Here is a 22,992-nt window from a genome sequence, read left to right on the forward strand (position 1 = left end):
CCCCCGTAATAATTTCTACCGTAGTTGAAGAAACGAAAAGAAGGTAAAGAGCTTCGAGCACTTTCTCACATCGCTTAAACGATTGCGGACTAAGAATCTTCGAGTTTTATCAGCCTTCTGCGCTGTGTGCGGGAAAATAAAAAGATCATTTACATGAGAAAGTAGATGCAGTACACATCAGGTCACTCCAATATATCGCAATAAGAGCTTCTGGCTGAATTGTGACTCGTTATGTTTCCTATGCAGTGTGGCAGTCATAATCTGTGGTGAATCCCTAACGCGTTGTATAACCCGTAGAACAGAATAAGCTTTGCACAATCTTCATTTTCTATTTTTTACTACATTGATAAAAATGGTGAACGCACTCGACAACATAAATCACAAGGTTGAGCTCTCCAACTTATTAAATGCATTATTGTCTGTCATCGTATCAAAAAAAGTACTTTCAAGGGACAAGTTTTGAAATAAAGGACAAAATTCACTTTTAGAAAAATAAATAAAGTCAAAGGACAACATCATGATAAAAAGGACTGTCCATTGAAATAAAATACGGATGGTCACCGTAATTACATATATTAAATGGAGAAGCAAAGCGAATGGGTCTTTTGGTGAACAAGGACAAAAGTCAGACAAAAGGTCAGAGCCTAAGCGTCTCGGCATACACACGTCACTGTTAACAGTTACAAGTTTGAAAAAGTAGACGACTTCGTTTAATGTCTTGAAATCCAAAGGAGAATCACTCTTTTGAAAATAAGTGCTACTTTGGACTGAGTAGGCAATTGAGAAGTAAAGATCTTTCTTGCCGTACAAAAATCACACTCTATAAGGTGCAAGATGACAGCGCCAATAATTATTGAATGAATAATTACATATGTAATTAAGCCACAACACTTACCTTTCTTCGACAGTTAAAGCTTCAAGTTCTGGCACATGACACCAATGTTGTTCCGGCACCAAAGTCATAAAAATTTGCGAAAAATAAACAAATGCAACAAATGTAGCGAAAGGTATCATCAGAAGGAACAAAATCTTCTGGTATTTTCCAAATTCTCCAATCATTGGCAAAATGTCATCAAAGTCCAAGGGCGGCGGATTTTGTGTAGCTGTTACTTTCGCGCTACCGCTCTCCGCAAGCTGCAGACCATTAGAATTTCCACTTTTGCGACGAAATATCGTCTCAGTGCCGTGTTCGTCGTTGGTAAATCCAGCATTTGTAAATGTTGCAACTGGCGTGGCAGGTCGTCCGTATTTGTCATTCACATTGCCATTTATGGCTTGGGTTTGGCGTTCTTGTGGCATTTTCACTTTCAATATGCGAGGCTTAATTTATGTACATATGTATGTACTATGTAAATCGAAATGTAACGGTGCACTTGTGGGCTGTTTATGATACAAGTATTTTATTTATAAGCCTGTATTTATTTATTGTTTATTTATTCTTTAATAGTATGTATGTATATACATACATATGTAAGAACTATGCACGTTGTAATGCCATGTAATCTAGCGTTTAACCACTTCAGTACGAGCGCGAAACAAACAAATAACTGAAACGATTACTTGGCGGCATCGCGATTTTATAATTCATAAAAGTTGCTGCTGAGAGTTGAGCAGCTGACCAGTTGACTTCTTTCTGTTGCTTAGCTGCGGCTAAAACATTGGCTTCGAGCGCATTGAGTCGGTGTTAAAACTCAGCCCACCGATGAGCGGAGCGATGCATTGGCGCGCTGATACCACGCATTGAATACTCTTAATTTAAGAACGGTAGGCTAGCCTCAAATGTTTACAGGGTACTTAATTAGAGATACGATTGCGCACAATACAACTGCCCCCCACTGTTTCCATTTTTTGTTGACAGTTTCTAACCAGTTAGAAATTCGAAAAGGTATGCGAATAATACGTTTTTAACTATTCGTATGTTTACACCATTCTACAGGCTTAAGACTTAAGGGGTGTATAATAGCTGATAGGGTACATCGTTGCAGCGCAGAGCCTTGTTTCAAATCTTGGTTTTAAAATTTCGTAAGTTTAATGAGTCGATTATAATTATGGATTGCAACGCAACTTTAGTTTCAGAGAGGAGCATTCAACCAACCGACATACGCAAGCAGTGGAACGACATTTCCTGCTCATCACGTACCGCCACCCACGAAGTGGATGGATTTTAGCGAGCCCGAAAGAACAACTGGTACGACGAGAAGACGAACCCGAGCCCCCAGTCAATGATGACTCAATGTCCCACCGCCTGTAATTCCGCGGAGGAGTTGATAGGGTGCATGCAACAATTGTTTACAAGAGCGTAAAATTCCTGGCGAATGCCGACAACATCTAAATTATCGGTAAAAACAAGGGTTACGACTGTTCGGACTTCTCGGAATCAGGTAGACAAGCAAAGCGCGTCGGTCTTGAGATATTATTAGTGAATTGTTCCAGCTGACCATCTTGTACCAGCAATTTTTGATAACTGATGCATCATTTTGAACGCATACACAGCTCCATTAGCTCATTCAGAGTTTCAGTAGAAACAAAATACATTTGCAAGTGCTTATAGGCGACCGCCGTAGCCGAGTGGTTAGAGGTGCGTACTTCCACAAGGTTCAACATCCAAAAAAGTTACAAGTGTACTTCTGCCATGAAAAAGCTTTCATAAAAATACATTTGCAGTTCGGGGCGGAGTAAACTGTACTTTCATTTGTGTAACAACATCAAAACGCACAAATTGGAGGAGAAGCTCGGCCAAATGTGTATGCACCAAATATTTATTTATTTTTTAATGCAAATGCGAGAAAAACACTGCATCATAGGGAGATTGCTCTGAATCCCGATGATTCGTAATCCAAGAGGCCGCCAAAATATTTCCAATTATCGCAAAATAATATTAAATTTAGTTAGAAAGCTGTCAAGGGTGCTATTTTTTTTATGGAAAACTTTAAAGTTAGTACTGCATTTCATTCATTAAGACAACAAAGACTACGAATTAGTGCCGATTTCTCAAGAAGGTTTTAAAATTTATAAGCGTCCAAATAAATTTTGTTCTGAAACAATGTGTTTGAACGGCAGATACTTGAGAAAACCACTCTTAGAGAATTTTTAAATGAAACTTGCGTTTTCTTTTCATACCGTTAAGTAAAAATTATAAGATTTTAAGGCCGTTGTCTTAAGTAGCTTTAAAATTTATCTGCCCTTTTTATACACTTTCTCGATCAAAATTTGTATTTAAATTGCAGCAAAATTTTAAAAGCTACTCCAGAAAATGGACTCTAAAGACGAAATAGGAGCGAGTCATAAACTATATATTTAATTGTGCTTTCGTCAGTCATATTTGATTTTGTTCTGCGAGCATATTTCCCTTTATTTTATCAATGAATCCGCAAGCGTAAGCCCCGCTTTCGAAGAAGTTTGATACGATTTCACGAGTATATGTATATATGTATATCTAATGATTCATAGCTGAAGCTTACATTTGTACATACATAAATATATACATGGACTTATGTATGTATGTAATTACACCGTGGTGTCAAATAGCTGAGAAGCTAAAGTATAGCAGTCGCTTGTGGGAAATACATACATTGGGGACACTCCAACCGGCTTGCTACGTCACGGCACAAACACGCGACCAATTGAATGTTACGAAAGTGAAAAGTGCATACTTATCGGACAGGCTAGGTACCAGTGATGGAAATTAATAAAAAAATAATAATAATAAACCCGCTGCGCTTGGTCTATACTTACATATGTATGTATATATGTATGTAGATAAGTATGCACATGCCAGCCAGCGTTGCAGTTTTGCTTAAATTTAAGCAAAATTGATAAATTTTTTTCTGACTGCTTAAATGTTAAATATTCCTTCGTTTTGCTTAATTTATTCAAGACTAATCGATCCTTTTTCTTTATTTTCTACCAAAATGTTCTAAGAGTAGCAGCAATTGAAATGCATATTATATTAATAGTAATGTAAAGTGAAGGCTTACAGCCTTTGGGCAAACCTTGCTAAAAGCTTCTCTGTTTAAGAAGTACATGCAAATTAACTTCATGGATCCAGTATCACGTCCGGAACATACATAGCTAAATAATAGCTAATGTAAAGACAATGGAAACATCTGTTCAATGTACCTATTTCAGTGAATTCTGCGCAGCTACTATTCTAAGACTAGGTGTTCATATCCTAAAGAAGTGTGCTTTAAAATTAAGCAATTTTTAGACTATAAAATTCTTTTTTTTTTAATGAGAAAACGCAATCTTAGATTGTCTCTAATTTTTATTTTCGCTGCCATTTCATTTCCAAACTTATTTCATTGTATTACGGTCCGTCAAAACAGTTTGCTTAATTTTTACGCGAATTATTTAATTTTCTTTGCGATTTTGGTAAATTTAATTTTTTGGTCGTGGCCAGCATCATTAAACAACAAATTATAAAATATAGATGGTAATGAAAAAAATAATGTAAATAGTATTTAGTTACATATGTATGTAACCTCGGCTTCGCTAAAAATGCATGTATGGGAGAGATGCAGAAACTATACAAGATTTGTACGCAATATGAAGCGTAATATAATGAGAAATTCTGCATTGTTTACTGAAAAATCTCGTGTTTTAAGTTATAACAGCCTTTAAGTAAATTAGCGATATATGTATGTACGTATAAGTATACATACACTCCCAGTCATTAGATTAGCATACCCTTTTGATCCTCATTTTTTTCCTAAAAATATTATTAACTTATAGATAGCAGGTCATTAGGATAGCACACCCCTTTGTTTTTAAATTTGCATAAAATTTTAAAATCGGATTTACACGTAGAATATGCTACGTCCAAAAACGTCCAAAACGTCCAACTTGATTGCGGATTGATTTGAACCAACGTTTTCGGCTTGCATTATGTCAAAAGGATGTGTTTGTTGTAATTCATTCTGTCATTTACTACCATTATATGCGTAGGCCAATTCATGAAATCATTTCATGCGTTTGAGTAGAAACTGAATGAATGAACACCATTTCATGATTACAATTAACGCGAAATAGAGTTTATGCACTTAGTTTTTACTCATATTTATCAGATATATAGTAATTTTATGTTTTTATACTCTTGCTACCACATGAATATATGAATTCGTGATAAGAATATATGAATTCGCCTTGGAAGATAGAAAGTGAGTAAGAATAAATGCCGAACAAAGGAATTTGTCTTCTTTCAACTTAAATAAATGCATTTTGCAAACAAATGTGCGTACGTTACTTAATGCCTTGGTAATGGCGAATTCGTAAGGATCTATTGATTGTATTATAAACATTTTCATTTATTTGTTAAACATACAATTACTTCCATTACAAACCGGTCCTATGGATACTAGAAGCGCGAATTCATATAAAGCCCAAAATACAATAGCGCAGTGGCAGTGGCAGTGACAGTTTTTAAAATCAGCTGTTACTGCTAATATTGGCAGTCACTGCCGCAGCAAACACAATACGGCGTTGTCAGTGATTGCTTTTTATAAGCTTTTTTTACCTTCCTCTTATTAGCTCGGGATGTAACTATGTAATATTGATGCTCCTAAAATATTCAGCGATTTCTATTCTCAAGTTGCATACCTGATGACAGTACGAATGGCAATTATAATAGGGAGGTTTTAGTTTTTTAAACTATGATTTTATTGACATTCTCTTTTGTTTGTTTACATTTTTGTTGTTGCCTTTTAGGCTTCAGTGACATCAACAGAAGTTGGCTGCATTTCATTTATGTCAAATTCAACATGCGAAGTTTGCTGCGATGAAGGCAGTGGCAGTGAATTTAGAATTTGGGCTAAACAGAGCAGTACTGCTAGCTGCCACTGCTGTATTGTGAGTCGCTTCATTGGACACCACACTTTCTAAAAGACAGCTGATTTCGAAAAACTGCCGCTGCCATTGCCACTGCTTTATTGTATTTTGGGCTTAAGGTGGTGTTACCGGAAAATGAATAAATAAATTACACTTAGGTCTCTTTTTATGCGGTACATGCGTTCCTCAGAAAGCCGCATAAAAAAGTTCTTTACTTTCATACAAAAAGAGGGGCGGCGTTCCAGATTTTTAAAAAACCGCATAAATTCAGATACTCCATGTAAAAAATTCTAAAAAAACCGCATAAAAAAATCCAGTGAGGCATTATTGAGCAAAAAAACTAGTTATTTCTTCACTTCAACACTTATTATTCCATGTAAAACCGAACATTAATGAAATAAATAAAATTTTATCTGTATTTTAACCAAAAAAATAAAAAATAAAAATACCACAATAAATACATGAATTATGTAAGAATACATAAAAAAAAATTAGAAAAAAGGTTTTTTCTTTACAGCGGTCGCCCCTCGGCGGGAAATGGCAAACCTCCGAGTGTATTTCTGCCATGAAAAACAGCTTCTCGTAAAAATACAATCGCCGTTCGGAGTCGGCGTAAAACTGTAGGTCCCTCCCCTTTGTGTGAAAACATCAAGGCGCACACCACAAATGGGAGGAGAAGAACCTCTTATGTGTAAGCGCCAATCTATTATTATTATTATTATGTAAGAATACAAAGACAAATTATTTATCAGAAGCATTGTCTTTTACACACTGCAAAAAGTAATAAAAACTCTCAAAAAAGCAAAATCGCTACTGCGAAATAGTGGTTTGAAAAACCGCATAAATTCAAATCCGCATAAAAAAAATCCGCATAAAAAGAGACCTAAGTGTATATGTATATCAGAAAATTAATAAGATGAAATGAAATTATTGTTTGATTTCTAACCAAACCTATGTATGTAACTCAATCGCCTAATGGTTTGCCGAACCGTAAACATATGCACCTGGTACTCACACCTTTTTTAAGAAGTTTCACTTCTATCATGTGTACGGTGTTACACACGCATTTTTTTGTTTTTGTTTTCATTTTCAAGTGGATAAATATTTTTTAATCGTAAAGCGCAAAAGAAAGTAGACCAAAAGGAGAGGACGCTAAATAGTCGCCTGGGTTTTTGGAGCTAGTTCTACGTCCTTCCAATATTATTATCCCGATAAAAATAAAAATCCGAATTAGAGGTACGTAATACCACTCCGAAGGGCCTGGGCACGATCCATGGTCCGAACAACATCTACATAAAAAAAAGGTTTCTCTAGCAGCGGTCGCCCTCGGCAAGCAATGGCAAACTTCCGAGTGTATTTCTGCGATGAAAAAGCCTGTCATAAAATTCATTTGCCGTTCGCAGGCGGCGTAAAACCGCAACAACATCAAGATGCACTACAAAAATCGGAGTAAGCAACTCGGTCAAGCACTTAGCAAAAGTGTAAGCCCCTAAATGTTGTCAGTAAAATCGTTTTATTCAAAATGTTCGGCTGTACTACATTCATTTTGCGTATTTTCCTCATTCTCCTTGATACTTTAACAGCTTTTTTGTTTTTTTCCTTGAAAAAAAAAATCATGTAAATTAAATATGCAATTAAACTCCCATGAATTCTACTCAACAAACAGACTTGCTAATTGGTTGTTCAAAATGTTCGTCAACAAAATGCCAAATGTTTCAGTACTGACATTATGAACTTCATCATAGGACGCAATTCATAAGTTTGGGTATACATGTAATTATTGTCAATTAAGCTGTTTTTCAACAAATCATTTTCAACATGCACATTTGGCACATTTTTATGTCTTTAATTAGTTTTATGATCTAGAAATTGTTCATATCGCTCATTTAAACAAACTCGAGAAAACTGCTTCAAAGTTTTGAATTTACATACATATCGACCCCTAATTGCGATTTTATCGTAAGCGACAAATTATCGAAAACAATTTTTATGTTGTAAATAGGTTACAAATACTAGTTACAACGTCCTACAAAATCACAGACTTTGAATATTTAGCGTTACGGAAAAAAAGCAAAATGAATTTTATCGTTAGCTTTGTTTACACTTTTGAGTTCCTACAATTTTATCGTAAGCGACACTGTGTGTACAGAACTTTATTGTAAATAGCAGTTTGAACTGTAGTTTTAACCAAAGTTCCATCGGCACTTGCTACAACTGAATGCTTCAAAATCAGCCTCTTTCCCTCATCAAAATTGAGTGCAATCTGCCATTATGCAATTGCAGCTGCAACCACTAAGTGCAGCGTGGCTCGCCTAGCGGGGTCTTTTTTGAAACTCTTGCTTTGCCACGGTGTTATAAGATTTAAAAGCATATCAGAAAGATGAAAAACAGATGCCTAACGGTGCTTATATTGCCATTGTATGTATACACTGGTATAGAAAAAATTGCATTTGAATTCGAAATTGACATCTTAACACCAGCTTATGCGGCCATGTGGATTCAAATTTTCGAAATTATCTCATTTTGCCGTTCATCTCCTTCATATTTGCTATAAGATTTCGATTTTATCCTTTTACTTATCATAACCTCTGCGCTTCAGCTTTCTTTTTATAAAATTGCAGTCGTTGATTTTTAGATTGAAAGTTTTCATTTAGAAATTTTTTTCTCCAAAAGCAATGTATAAAACACACGACGAGTGGAGAAATATAACAACTGTTTTCGAAATTTCGGCACTATTCTGGTCAATGATTAAATTTTTTCTTTTTCTCGTTCTTAAAAAAAAAACGTAAAAGATACCAAATAGTACCGTGAGTGTGGTCTTTTTACATTAGGGGAATTCGCTCTTCTGTGTATTTGTTGTATGTTGTGTAATTGTAACTGCATGAGCGTGTGATTTGTTGTTGCTAGCGGTACATCAAATACGCATGCAACAACAACCACACGCTCGAGCAGTTATACTTACGCAGGATACAGCGAATACACAGAAGCGCGAGTTCCCCTAATGTAAAACGACCACATTCACGGTACTATTTGGTATCTTTTACGTTTTTTTAGACATCAGGGTATGCAAAAAAATAAATTGTCGTATTAGAAAGCTAGCGTTCAATAATGTTGTTGTCCATTTAAATCCAATTACATTTTTACACTGTTTAAGGAAGAATTAAAAAAATGCATGTCAAAAAGTAAAGTCGGAATTTTTATGCTCTCACCCCCTAGGATTGTTCTATACCGAAAAAATATACCCATACTTGAAATAAAAATATTTTGAGGTCGCTCAAAGCACTCAAAGTTTTACATATATTTTATATGGGGAAAACAACTTTTCGTAGAAATGGTATAGAATTCTTAAAAATCAGTATTCTTCTATGGGAAAACTCTGCTTATCTGCAGGAGATTCCCAATAATACTCAATTGTTTATTTAACCATTTTTTCATAGCAACTATAATTTATAGGTCCGTCATAAACCTAAGAAAACCCCGAAAAATGCAATGGGGGACAAATAAAAAATCGTTAGTATTAAAAAATGGTTAAATAAACAATTGGGTACTATTATTGGAAGTCTCCTGGAGAGAACAAGAGTTTTCCGATCGAAAAATATTTATTTTCAAGATTTCTATACCATTTCTACAAAAGTTGTTTTTTCCCATATAAAATTGCATGGAAAACTTGAGCGCTTTGAGCGACCTCTAAATATTTTTTGATTTCAAAATAAAAAAATAGGGGTATACTTTTTCCGATATAGAACAATCCTAGGGAGTGAGAGCATTACAATTCCGACATTACTGTTTTTGGACCACCCTAATGTACATAGGACAACGGATTGAGGCTGATCGACTTCGCCGGGGTCCGAAACATGGTAGTATGCAGTACTAGGTTCAAGCATAAAAAGATCCATCAAGCTACGTGGCTGCCTCCGGATCGAAAAACGAGAAACCAAATCGATCACGTTGTGATAGACGGAAGGCACGCTTCCAGTGTTTTAGACGTACGCACACTCCGAGGTCCAAACATCGACTCGTACCACTATCTTGTTGCAGCCAAGATACGCACCCGCCTCTGTGCAGCAAAAAATGTGCGCCCAAATATACAAGGAAAGCTTAACGTCGAAAAGCTGCAATCACAACAGACAGCCAGCGCTTTCGCTACTCGACTTTCACACCTGCTCTCAGAGAGCACTCTTCAACAAACTGACATATGCGAGCAGTGGAACCACATTTCCCGCTCATTAAGTACCGCCGCCGAAGAAGTAGTCGGATTTCAGCGAGCCCGAAAGAACAACTGGTACGGTGAGGAGTGTCAGAAAGCTGCAGAGAGATCTGAAGAGGGAAGCGAGACGTATTTGCCGCAATAAGAAGAGAGAGGCCGAAATACGTGAGTGCGAAGAGCTTGAAATGCTGGCCGACAGGAAGAATGCCCGAAAATTTTACCAGAGAGTTAGGCGACTTACGGAAGGTTTCAAGACCGGGGCGTACTCCTGTAAGAACAATAATGGCGACCCAGTAACTGATGTCCAGAGCGTACTTAAATTATGGAGGGAACACTTTTCCGCCCTACTAAATGGTAGCAGCACGGAAAGTTGTGGAGAAGAAGAACCCGAGCCCACAGTCGAGGATGACGGAGTCGACGTTCCACCGCCTGACTATGATGAGGTACGTATAGCAATAACGCGGCTGAAAAACAACAAAGCTGCTGGAGCTGACAGCCTGCCAGCTGAGCTATCCAAGTACGGCGGCGAGGATTTGATAAGGTGCATGCATCAACTGTTGTGCAGAATATGGTCAGATAAACGCATGCCCGACGACTGGAATTTAAGTGTGCTCTGCCCAATCCACAAGAAAGGTGACCCCGCCATTCGCGCCAACTACCGCGGGATCAGCCTTCTAAGCATAGGTTACAAGGTCTTATCGAGCGTATTGTGTGAAAGACTGAAGCCCACCGCCAATGAACTGATTGGGCCTTATCAGTGTGGCTTTAGACCTGGCAAATCCACCATTGACCAGGTATTCACAATACGCCAAATCTTGGAAAAGACCCACGAGAAAAGGATCGACACTCACCACCTATTTGTCGACTTTAAAGCCGCTTTTGACAGCACTATTTAAAAGGAGTTGCCCATACGCCGCTATGTCTGAATTTGGCATCCCCTCAAAACTCATACGGCTGTGTAAAATGACGTTGACCTCTCCGAGCCGTTCGCCACAAAACGGGGTTTCAGACAGGGCGACTCCCTTTCATGTGACTTCTTTAATCTGATGTTGGAGAAGATAATAAGAGCTGCAGAACTGGACCGCCCAAGAACAATTTACTACAAGAGCGTGCAATTGCTGGCTTATGCCGATGACATCGACATCATCGTTAACAAAAACCGCGAAGTCTGTTCTGCCTTTTCCAAGTTGGATAGGGAAGCAAAGCGAATGGGTCTGGTGGTAAACGAGGACAAGACGAAGTATCTCCTGTCATCAAAAAACAGTCAGCACACTCGCGCCTTGGCACCCACGTCATTGTTGACAGTTACAATTTCGAGAAAGTAGAGAATTTCGTTTACTTGGGAACCAGCATTAACACCGATAATAATGTCAGCATGGAAATCCAACGCAGAATCACTCTTGCCAACAAGTGCTACTTTGGACGGAGTAGGCAATTCAGGAGTAAAGTCCTCTCTCGACGTACGAAAACCACGCTCTATAAGTCACTCATCATGCCCGTGCTGGTATATGGCGCAGAAGCACGGACAATGACAACACCCGATGAGGCGGCTCTTGGAGTGTTCGAGAGAAAGATTTTGCGGAAGATTTACGGGCCTTTACGCGTTGGCGACGGCGAGTACCACAGACGATGGAACGATGAGCTGTATGAGCTTTACAACGACGCGGACATAGTGCAGCGAATTAAAATACAGCGGCTCCGCTGGCTTGGCCATGTCGTTCGAAAGTATTCCGAAAGTATTCAACTCGGAACCCGACGGTGGTAGCAGAGGAAGAGGGAGGCCCCCACTGCGATGGAATGATCAGGTGGCGAAGGACTTGGCTTCACTAGGCGTTTCCAATTGGCGTCAGTTGGCACAGAGGAGAAATGACTGGCGCGCTTTGCTGAGCTCGGCCAAAACCGTTTAGGCGGTTACAGCGCCAAAAAAGAAGAAGAAGAAGAATGTACATAGTAAAAATGAACACATACATACATATCAGGGGTATTCTCGAAGTCTTTCACGTAGCATGGATTGTATGAAATGCAAAAATACTATCCCAAATTTGCAAGAGTACGAGAGGCCTCCATTGCAAAATAGTAGCATGCATAGGTAGCAAGCAGCGAAATTCTGTATCAAATACAATAGCAGCAAAAAAATTAAGTGAGCGAAATGAGCGAAATATGCAGCAATTCCAACAAAAAAAAAACAACTCAGTAGCACAGGGTCGTATTTATCTCGCTATGCTTTTTTGCAAAATACTTATATACATGGGTTTCGACGTTGCATATTTTGCAGCGATAGCAAATGTTGTTTCCCATGAATGATGTTGTTTTGTGTTTGCAAGTTATGCAATCCGTGCAATCCGTGCTGCGTGCAACGGTTTTGCAAGATTTCGAGAATACCCGTATTTTGTTCTAGTGAGATACTGGAAATCGGTACATCTAAGGAATTTTTACACAACATTTTTTGATACTATTTATTGAAGTAAATGAGCGAAGTCTACAAATCACATGCACATATCGTAGTTTAAAGTACAAAACCGCGTATCAAAAAATGCAAAACCGCGTATGTGAGGTTGCATAAATTATTTTCTTGAGAGTAAAAACACTCATATTTGAAAATGGTTCTATTTTTTAACCAGAAATCGCATTTTTGGCTAGTATATTTCAAGACTAATGGATAAGGATTGAGCCAAGAGCTTGTGTGAGCAAATCCAATTTTTGTCAAAAAATGTCAGTTACGCAGTTTTGCAGAATGACGATACGCCGTTTTGTACTTAAACGACGATATGTACATGTCGCACGTTTAATAATATAGAGAGATAATGAAAAATTCAAGTTTTTGGAGACTTTATCATACAATTAATAAGCTTGATTAGGAGAATATGTTCAGTCTCACACACGATTAAACTTCCCAAAAATAGTGAGGAAATGTCTGTTCCCAGCTGACTTTGATTGCGTTTTCCTCCAAAATTGAAACTTTGAAATAAATCCGTATATTACACTGTAAGTAAAATCTCAATTTTCGAAATGACGCAAAAAATACAGCCGTAGTATATTATAGATCTGTATACCGCTTTCCAATTCCGATAATTTTGCCAAAGTATTTTAATTTTAATGAAAAAAATATTTACATTTTAACAAGGGCAAAATTTATATAATAAAAAATACTTTTGTTTTTTAAATGTGTTCTTTTGCCAAAAAGTCCAGCGGCTAGCGATGAAAATCTATAGATAATAAACAAGTTTTAATGGTCAAACGAAAATGTGCAATAACTTTTTTTTTATAAAATAGGAGCAGGAAATAATGTTACTCATATGTACACCATATCGAACATGACCCTACTCGTACATGGCGTATGAGTAACATTTTCCAGGTTAAAGCTAAAACTTTTTTCATTCGAAATGCAAACTTAAAATGAAAATTAATGAGAACATGTCCTAATTTAGAAAAATGGTATACAGATCGGTAATCTACGACCCAATATTAAGTTTACGTATCTCGGCGTATTTTGTGTCATTTTAGCGTCCCTACAGTGTAGTCAATAAATAAGTATACATTTTGGCCTTAAAAATGTGTAGAAATCTTAATATATGTTTTTACATACATTTTTAAGCATTGAATTTGGTACTGTGGGTATACAAATGCATATTAGGGTGGTCCAAAGAAAAGTAAAGTCGGATTTTTAATGTCCTCACCCCCTAGGATTATACCCCTGTTGTTTTTTTTTTTTGAAATAGAGACATATTTGGAGGTCACTCAATACGTTCAAAGTTTTCCATGTATTTTATAGTATATGGAAAAGAACTATTTTTCGTAGAAATAGTATAGAATTTCGATAGGAAAACTCTCAGCCTCATTGCGAGAGTCGTGTCGAATGCAAGTCGTTTTTCGAGAGTCGAATCGTATCGAAAATTTCATGTCATTGCCTAAAACTTCGACTCGACTAGTGTATTAAAAAAGAAAAACTTGGCAGCACTGCATAGTTTTCGACGATTTTCGTCGTTTACTTATTTCAGCACGTCAGTCGTACAATTTAGCCTAATTTACGACTTACCTCAAGTAGCACAAAAGTCAAAAATACACCAAAATATTTTGTGTATTTTTTGCATCGGCGTGATATATGTACATTTTCAATATAAAAAATATGCCATTTCTAAGCGCAGTTTTTGAAGAGCTTATTTTCGTGCATTATTTACACCTACCGTAATTTTTTTTTACTGATTTTCAGCATATATATTATGCCAGTGGTATACAAGTTTTCTTAATTCTAGAACATAATATAAACTCCGTTGGTGTAACATACGTATTGGTATTGGCTCAAATCATACACCATAATGGTAAACAATTTACATCATATTCTAGCATAAATATATTTTCATGAGTGTGAAGACTACAAAAGGATTCGAGGAATAAGATTTACTACTAATCAAATTTAAAATTAACTCAGACATAAAATTTACACCGAAGCTCTTTTTTAATCTGCACGACTTGGAATTCTTTTTATAAATCTCAGCATTCCTCTTCGTAATATGCAGGCAAGAAAAGCGCGAATATATATGAATGTGAGTTCCTAATTTCCTAATTTAAAAACGAGGTACATTCTGTCGAGTGAATTTCGGTACTACCCCCTCTAAAACTCGAGCGTCTCAAAATTAATAAGGATTTGAAGATTTTTAAATAAATCTGGGAAAACTTATATTTTGAAAGCAATGATTTTTTCGCCATTATTAAATTTTTAAGAGATGCGCTGTTTAAAAAAGGGTCAAAAATACACATAAAGTGGCATAGTTGAGCCAATGTACATAATGAAATTGTTAAATTAGTTAAATAATAGTCATACAGTTTTAATATGGCGTCCAGCTCAGTTTCAGTATTAGGCTAAGTTTACAACCTTATGTATTAGCGTAGCAAGAATACATAAAAATCGCTTCTAACCAACATTTACACAGTCTTTCGTATTTATCGCTGTCCAAGCAAATAAAAATTATGCAGTTTGTTAAAAAAAGCTTTTTCTCATACTTAAAGCCCAAATAAATAAAAAAATATACATATGTACATATTTATATAATAAATTAAACATCTCTTATACTGATATTATATACAATACAATATGCTTAAGTTTCGGTATAAATTGTCAAAGGGTTGTAGAAACAAATAAAAATATATTACGGGAACCCCTTCGTAGCAATGTATCACACGTTTTGTTGCTTTCCCAACAACAAAATATGTGCTAGATTGCTACGTAGCAACTTTAAATCTAAAATGCTACTCATCGTAAACTCCCCTATTATAAAAAATTAGTCGTGTATAATTTTGCTACAATTTAAACACTAGCTTCTTTTTAATCGACAGCGATTATGCTGGCGAAGAAGTTTCTTTGGGCTGAGCGATTTCCATTGCATCGCGCAACGCTATTACCCTAGATTGTGAACTTAGCCTTACTTTTATAATACTTTGAAAATATGGTCGTCGTCGAAGACTTACACTGATTCTTGAGTTTGGTACAAAAATATTTACCAAGCCAAGAACGGTGTATTTATTTTGCCCTAGACACAATTCAATTTGAGAATTTGGTATAAAAATTTTTTTTTGTCAAATGAACACAATTGACAGAAGTTTAAGCGCCTACCACACGTCCATTATTCGAACGCAAATGCGAACGTATACATTTTAACATGTTTTGTTAACGTTCGCGTACGAAAAGAAGAAAACAAATCAGCGTTCGCCTATGTTAAGGCCTGTATGCAGCCCTCAAGAAGAGCAAAAACTCCATATAAAATGACGTACAAGAAATGGCTAAGAAATTTTCTTGAGTCAAATTTCCTTAAGGCAGTACGCAGTTCTTAAGAAATTTACTACGCTTTCTATTACGATTTTCTAAAGTTTTTTGTGAAAAAAAGAGCACAGGGCAACCCAGGTTTGCAACAGAAATATATGCTCGTTCCATTATTTCTTGAGGAAAGAGTGAGGCAACAGGCTGTGAAGTATCAAAAATGTCAGAATTCCTTGGGCGCACACACGAAATAATGGCAATTTTTTCTTGACCGTTTTCTTGAGAGCTGCATACAGGGCTTTATGTAGCAAACATTCTCGCTGTTTTTCGTACTCGTATGTACTATGCAACTTATAGCTGCATTTGTGAAGGCACGATGTTGAATCATTAGTACCCAAACAAACTTTCAGCGTGTAGGGGTTCCTTATTGATGCATATTTCACCACTGGTGTATTAAACATACCAACCAGTTTCCAAACTACCAATTTTTTTTAAACATCAGATATTGATACTTTATTTCGTTTCTGATTTTACTTTATGTTAAAGTATGAATCTTTGAGATTAATTCAATTTATATCAATTATTTTATGTCTAAAATGTAAAAAAATACAATCGATATAAACATTTTATATTTGGCAACAAAAAAAAATATATTACTGTGCTCGCGCAATTTTATTTTTATTTATTTGTTTTCATTTAACCAGGATGCAATAAAATTACGGAATGCCAGCAACATAATCTTAATATTTCGGTACGAGTTTTAGGCCATTTTAGCACGCTTTCAGTACGCTTTTCTACTTTCACATCACCATTGTATTACCGCCATTCGACAAAATTTATTTAAAATTTTTACAAATGTTCTAATAAACGAATACTATGCAACAACAGTTCAATGCATTTTTGACATTTCGAATAGGATTTATTTTCTATTATAACTTCAAAATTTCGATAGGATTGCAAAACATCTTTAAAATTTGGAATCGGAAATCCAAATCGATGAGAAATCAATTTCGAACGAAGCCAGAACAGCCCTGAATTTTTTTGCTCAACGAAGCAAAATGAAACTACCAATTTTCCAAAACGACAACGCTGATGCAGCTCTACTTGTGGTATGTATTGTGGCGAATACTGCGGCAACAGAAAGCGAACAACGAGAAATAGGCAGAATGTTCGAGGAATGACGTAGAATGTTCCACAAAGAGAAACGTCAAGTTGGATGAACACTGCGAACAGCGAGAGAAAGAGAATTAGCGATAAATTTCAGAATGTTCTAGAGTTGCCATAAGTGCCAGCACAGGTATATAAGGGCGCCGCCACAGCGAAGTGAGTTAGTTACGAGCAGGGATGTTGCGAATGAGGAATTTTAGACATCCGCGGATGCGAATGCGGATGCGGATGTTTAAAAGCTAACATCCGCGGATGCGAATGCGAATGCGGATGCCAAATATTTTTAAGAAATAAATTTGGTGAGTACACTAGGGGATTTAGGTAAATAAAAAATTGAAAAGTTATTAATTTTTAATATTTTTTTATTTAGTACTTTGATTAAAAAAATTTGAACATTGTGTTTAAGAAAGAGTAATTTTGCTGCCTTTTCGGATTACAGCCTGTTTGCTAACGGGTCGTAAATCAAACCTGCGCCACTAAATAACTACTCGCTCGAGGCGACATACTTGAAAAACTTGAAACTTGACAAAATTGAAATCCTTTTCGATTGACGTTGCACCAGTTGAGAGAACTTTCAGTTATATTTTTTTTTTTTTATTGCGGTGCCACAATTCCTTTTTGGAAATTGCATCGGGGCTGCAAATGTCGGATGCATCCTCCTGACTTTCATCTTCACAATCTAGCATCTTGGCAAGATCGTTGTTTAAACACCGTTATGTTCCAATTTGGAGCACCAATTCTTTTGGTTGTTTCAGAATTTGGAGAACCTGTTACGTCATCAGCGTTTTTCGATTTTAGTTTTTGTAATTCATTTTTAATCCTGTCTTCTCTGACTGGTTTGAAAAATGTGCGCTTGTAGCGAGGTTCTAAATAGGTGGATATGGCAAATAAATTATTATTTTCTAGGAATGAAAATTTCGAAGGAAATTCTGAAAGTCGTTGCTGCCAGCAGGATTAGTTTAAAATATTGTTATTTTGTTAAAAAGGTACCGCGTTTTTAATAATAATTTGAATTATGAAATCACGGACGATAAAGGTCTCAGATTTGCTTAGTTCCCGGGTGACTTCTTGGAAAGGTTCTCCTGTAATGAATACCTTGTAATTAGTTTTTTTTTATTAGTTAGCTGAACTCGGCTTTTCCTAGTTGCAGGCAGTCAGAATTTATTACTTACCGCTGTCGGTACCATAAGCCATCAAATCCGTTTTGTTGTTCCATTCCATGCGCTCAATGTGTTTTGATACATTTTTTGAGGCGAATGAACGCAAATTTTCAACATATGTATCGTTAATACTATTTCACATTGTCGATGAAATGCAAAAAACCACAACTAACTAACTAAAACGATGTGGTGACTTATGATTCGAGGAAATGCATCATAATCAATCAAAAAGTTAATTTTGGATTTTTAGTTAGTTACGGCTTTTTGTATTTCAGTGACGATGTGAGTTAAGCCCTTTCCATACTATACTAACGATATATTACATGCCAAGTCCCACTCCTCAATAGATATAAAATTCACCTTGAATTAATTCTTATTTAATTTGTGAACTTGGCTGTCGACTTATTTACATATCATTTCATCTTTATTTCGATGCGTGCTAATTTTGACAATTTACACAAAATAAAAATAAATGTTTTTGTTTTCGAGCTGAAAGACTTATAAAAGGAAATACAGAACTTAAGAATATTAAGTTTTATGAGAAAAAATAATTACTCTTTGATTTTAAATTACGAAAGAAGGTCGACGTAGGGGACAATCTTAACGTAGCATCTCCACAGGCCAAAAAATGTCGGCTATAATTTTTTGTTTGCCAGATATACGTTTTATCAGTGTACTTGCAAAATATTCGCATTCGCAAAAGATCCGCATTGATTATTGCGAATGCGAATGTTAAAATTTATGCGGAAGTTCCGCGGTTGCGAATGCGAATGCGAATATTCGCAACAACCCTGGTTACGAGTTACAAGTCAGCAAGCTACAAGTAAAGTGAGCAGAGAAGTGAGTTGCGAATAAGCAAGCCATAAGTTTAATTGTGTTAACAAGTTTAGTAAAGCGTTGTATTGCTTTAACAAGTATTTTTTTTAGTCGCATTTTATGTTTAAAAATTGTTCACAAATACTCACGTTTTGCCACACTATCAAATTTAATAAATCGCTCATTTTTATTAAAAAATACCAATATATGTAAAAGAAGCAAATCAAAGTAGCTGTGCCTAACCTCTCTTATGTTGGGGCAATAGCTGAATTTTTCACCGCATAACGTGAAAATTATGTGTTTCTTTTAATTTGTTTTTGTAATTTTTTACTTATATTCGGCTAACACTACCTTGTGTAAATGCGCCTATCTGTAAAGAAACAAAGCTACTGTGTGATGTATTCAATATTCATTTTTTGGTGAATTCTTTGGACCACTGTCAATTGCTCTCAGAATTTGTGATGTGCTGAGTCGCTACTTTTAAGTATTGATCGATACTCGGTACCGATTTAAAAAGTATCAAATACTTTCGATACTCGGTACCGAAATGTTGGAATTTCTAATAAAAGCGCACAACAGCCAAAAATATGAGTTATATGTATATACACATACATATCGTCGTCTCAGAAAACGGATGTCGAATGTTACAAAACACGGTTTTGAGAAAATTGACTTTGATTTTAATTGACTTGATTTAATTTTTGAAGGAGACGTAGTTGGTGTTATTAGTTTTGATTTTCCATATTTCTACATTTCATATCTCTTAACGTTAATGAGAAAATTGACTTTTCATTCCGTATACATTTGTCGTAAGTAGCATTTACTCACCACTTTGTTTTGTCCATAGAACATACGACAATACTAAATAAAGTATCTCTTTCAACGACGATGGTATAATTTGATGAAAAAACCAGACATATTTATTAAATAATGATTACTTATTAGAAAAAACATAACAAAAACATATTCATGTATTTAATAAAAAAAATCTGTACATCTCTTATGCTGTAAATATGTTACGAACATACATTTTCTTGATATAAAAACAAAAAACAATACTTAAATTCAGTCTTTTGTACATTTTTATTTCTTTCATTTCATTGGAGACTCAGTGCAAGCTAAAATTTAAAATTAGTTACTTAGTTTAATTTCTAATTTTAATTGTGTCGTTATAGTAGAGGACCATCGAATTGTCGTAAGTTCAAAGTTTTGCGATACATACGACAAATGTTTTATGATTAAAAAAAGATTACATTTGTATGGGAATTTGTCGTATGTGCCACATACGACAAATGTTTTATGATTTAAAAAAAAAGTACGTTTGTATTGAAATTTGTCGTGTGTGACGCAAAAGGCATACCCAATCATTAATATTATGTAACATACGACAAAATGCGCACGAAATATCTCAAAAACTAAGGGAGATATAAAAAAAATGGATTGCAGAAATCAAAAGAGCATGTCCAACTTAGTAAATCTGCATCAAAATCACAAAATCGTGATTTTGCACATTCGTCTTAGAAACTTCGAAAAATTTTAATTTTAATATTTTTATTGAGCTTTGTACCACGATTATTTTATTTATGGATAAAGCAACAGAGTCTAAGCGGTAGAAGTTATAGCAGCTTTTTCTGAGATCACCACATCATCTCATCAGACTTCTTTTTTCTAGACTTAAGCAGGGATCGAACCCGCGTTTGTTGAGAGGTCAAGATGAAAATGAAAATACCGGTTTGGTCGACAAAAAAATTCGGTTTATTCGATATTTGAAAACTCAAGATTAATAAAAACCGCATGTAGATATCGAAAAAAAACCGGTGGTAACCGGTTTGGAGACACCGAGTCAATCACTTTAGTACTTATGCATGTGATTATGGGCAAGACTTCCTCAAGTGGGCACCGAATTTACCAACATTAATATTTTTCAATGATATTCAGGCAGCGCCAAGTTTTGTAGTCGGACAGTACACTGTGTAATTTTTGTTGCAAAATTCCAAATAGTTTTTTTTTAATCAACAATTGAAAATTTTTGTAGTGTTTTGGAAATTTTTATTTTTCTCTGAAAGTAAGTGTCCGAATAAAAATTTTTTTTGGGTGCAGATTTTAGAAACATTAAACTATACAAAAAAATTATTTTCGTTACAAAAATATTTTTTTTTGCTTTTCAATCATTTTTTTTATGAAAGATTGAACTTTTAAGCAATTTCTGCGCCTCGTGGATGAACATTTTTAACAACAACTTATGTAATAACCATTTCTGCATTTATCTATGAAGATAAATGCGTGCATTTCGATATAGTTTGGTCGGAATGAATTTTTATTTGGCAGCGTGCGGGCCCAACTCGCGTGGCTGGATCGCGCGCAATCCATGTTGACTTCTTGCGCAAGAAAGAAATGCACGTTTCAATCGTTCCACTTTTATTTCTCATGCTCGAATTTCGCAATTTTTCATAAGAAAATGATTTAAAAGCAAAAAAAAACAAATATTTTTGTAACGTAAATAATTTCATTGTATAGTTTAATGCTTCTTAAATCTGCACCCAAAAAATTTTTTATTCGGACACTTACTTTCAAAGAAAAGTAAAAATTTCCAAAACATTGCAAAAATTTTCAATTGTGACTAAAAAAAAATATTTGGAATTTTGCAACAAAAATACACAGTGTACTGTCCGACTACAAAAATATGAATGTTGGTAAATTCGGTGCCCACTTGAGGAAGCCTTACCCTATACCCGAACACATTTCTTCTTCAGATCAAATTAAAAAAAAATTACGAATTTCCAATCCACCCAAATAATTAACTCGCAAATCAATCCTAAACGATTTTATTAAATTGTAAAGTTCATTGGGGTTAAACGCGGAAATAAGAGGTGAACTCAACTTTTTATTTAAGAATTGTATTTAATAAGTTTATTAAGAAAAAATTAAGAGTCAAAATTGTATGTATGCACGTATATTATAAATATTTATGTAGGTGTTTCAAACATTCCTTGATGAGTATCTCCAAAAAATCTCTTAATTTTTAATATTAAACATTTAATTGAGTTAATTGTGTTAATTGAATAACACTTGGGCATTTGGTTAACCGCATGCAGTATCTGAACTCATCCATATGTGAGAATACATACATATATGCCCTGCCGGAAATGGAACTACTTAAAAAGCAATTTAAAAAGTACTTTTTTATGAACTACAAGTGGTTGGATTTCTTTCCTTTTTCATATAAACACGGAGAATGGCTCCGTGCGCAGAAGTGCATGTAAGTGGGAAAAGCTTTTGACTGTCATTCACCTGGGAGTGGCCAGAAGTGATTCTTATGCGTACGGTTCAAATCGCAGCTCACAAAGCCCGGATATTTATATCCACGTATCCTCTGGTTAGCGACCAAACACACATTTGGGAGTGAGCTAAAGTGAGAAGGTGTAAAACTTCGCGTGCGCTGGGTTTGGGTCCTGCCACGTAAAGACCTCGCCCAATCAAAAAGAACAAAAGCCTATGATGAGACCCCCTCCTTTGATGACGACCACGGCAAACGTATAAAGGACTATGATTTGAGGGTATGATTTAAGGGTATGAGGCGGGTTGATGTCCTCGAGAAGACAAAGGCTGACATCACCGCCACCCAAGAAATGCGATGGACAGGGCAAGGCAAGGTAAGCGTGAAGCCTTGTAAAGGATCGCAAATTCGGTGTTGGATTCGTGGTAGGAGAGAGAATCCGTAGAGAGACCCTAGTGGACGTACTACTAGTCACTAGGGATGGAAAAATCGATTTCGATTGCACTCAAGAATCGAAGATTTTTTCGAAATAATAGATTTTACCGAACCGATTCTAAATTTTCGGAATCGATCGAGAATCGATTCTGAGAACTCGATTCTCTTATTTTTAATACATCTTTAGATACGCGTCAGTTGTTAGAATTGTGAAATTGTGAAATTTCTGGCATGACTACCATAAACCTTCTGCCTTGTGCAGTTTTTGGAATTTACCCCTTCCTATAATGTTTTGGGTAATTTTGACCCAATAATATATATAAGTAAATTTTAAGAAAAAAAAGATTGAATT

At 35.7% G+C, this 22,992-nt stretch overlaps 2 protein-coding genes across 3 annotated transcripts in view; one reads left to right on the forward strand and one right to left on the reverse strand.

Moving 5' to 3' along the window:
• LOC118746236 (organic cation transporter protein-like) overlaps positions 1-1,314 on the reverse strand; it is a 28,485-nt gene extending 27,171 nt beyond the window's left edge. The window contains exon 1 of the mRNA XM_036480065.1: positions 896-1,314. Coding sequence (XP_036335958.1) covers positions 896-1,299 — 404 coding nt within the window. The 5' untranslated portion in view covers positions 1,300-1,314. The remainder of the gene's footprint in view (positions 1-895) is intronic.
• The window catches only part of LOC118746234 (ecdysone-induced protein 74EF-like), a 392,873-nt gene that overhangs the window by 315,512 nt on the left and 54,369 nt on the right, over positions 1-22,992 (forward strand). The window lies entirely within an intron of this gene.

The sequence above is a fragment of the Rhagoletis pomonella genome, unplaced genomic scaffold (assembly GCF_013731165.1).
Source record: "Rhagoletis pomonella isolate Grant_MI unplaced genomic scaffold, Rhpom_1.0 Rhpom_scaffold_00010, whole genome shotgun sequence".
NCBI classification, from domain to species: Eukaryota; Metazoa; Arthropoda; class Insecta; order Diptera; family Tephritidae; genus Rhagoletis; species Rhagoletis pomonella.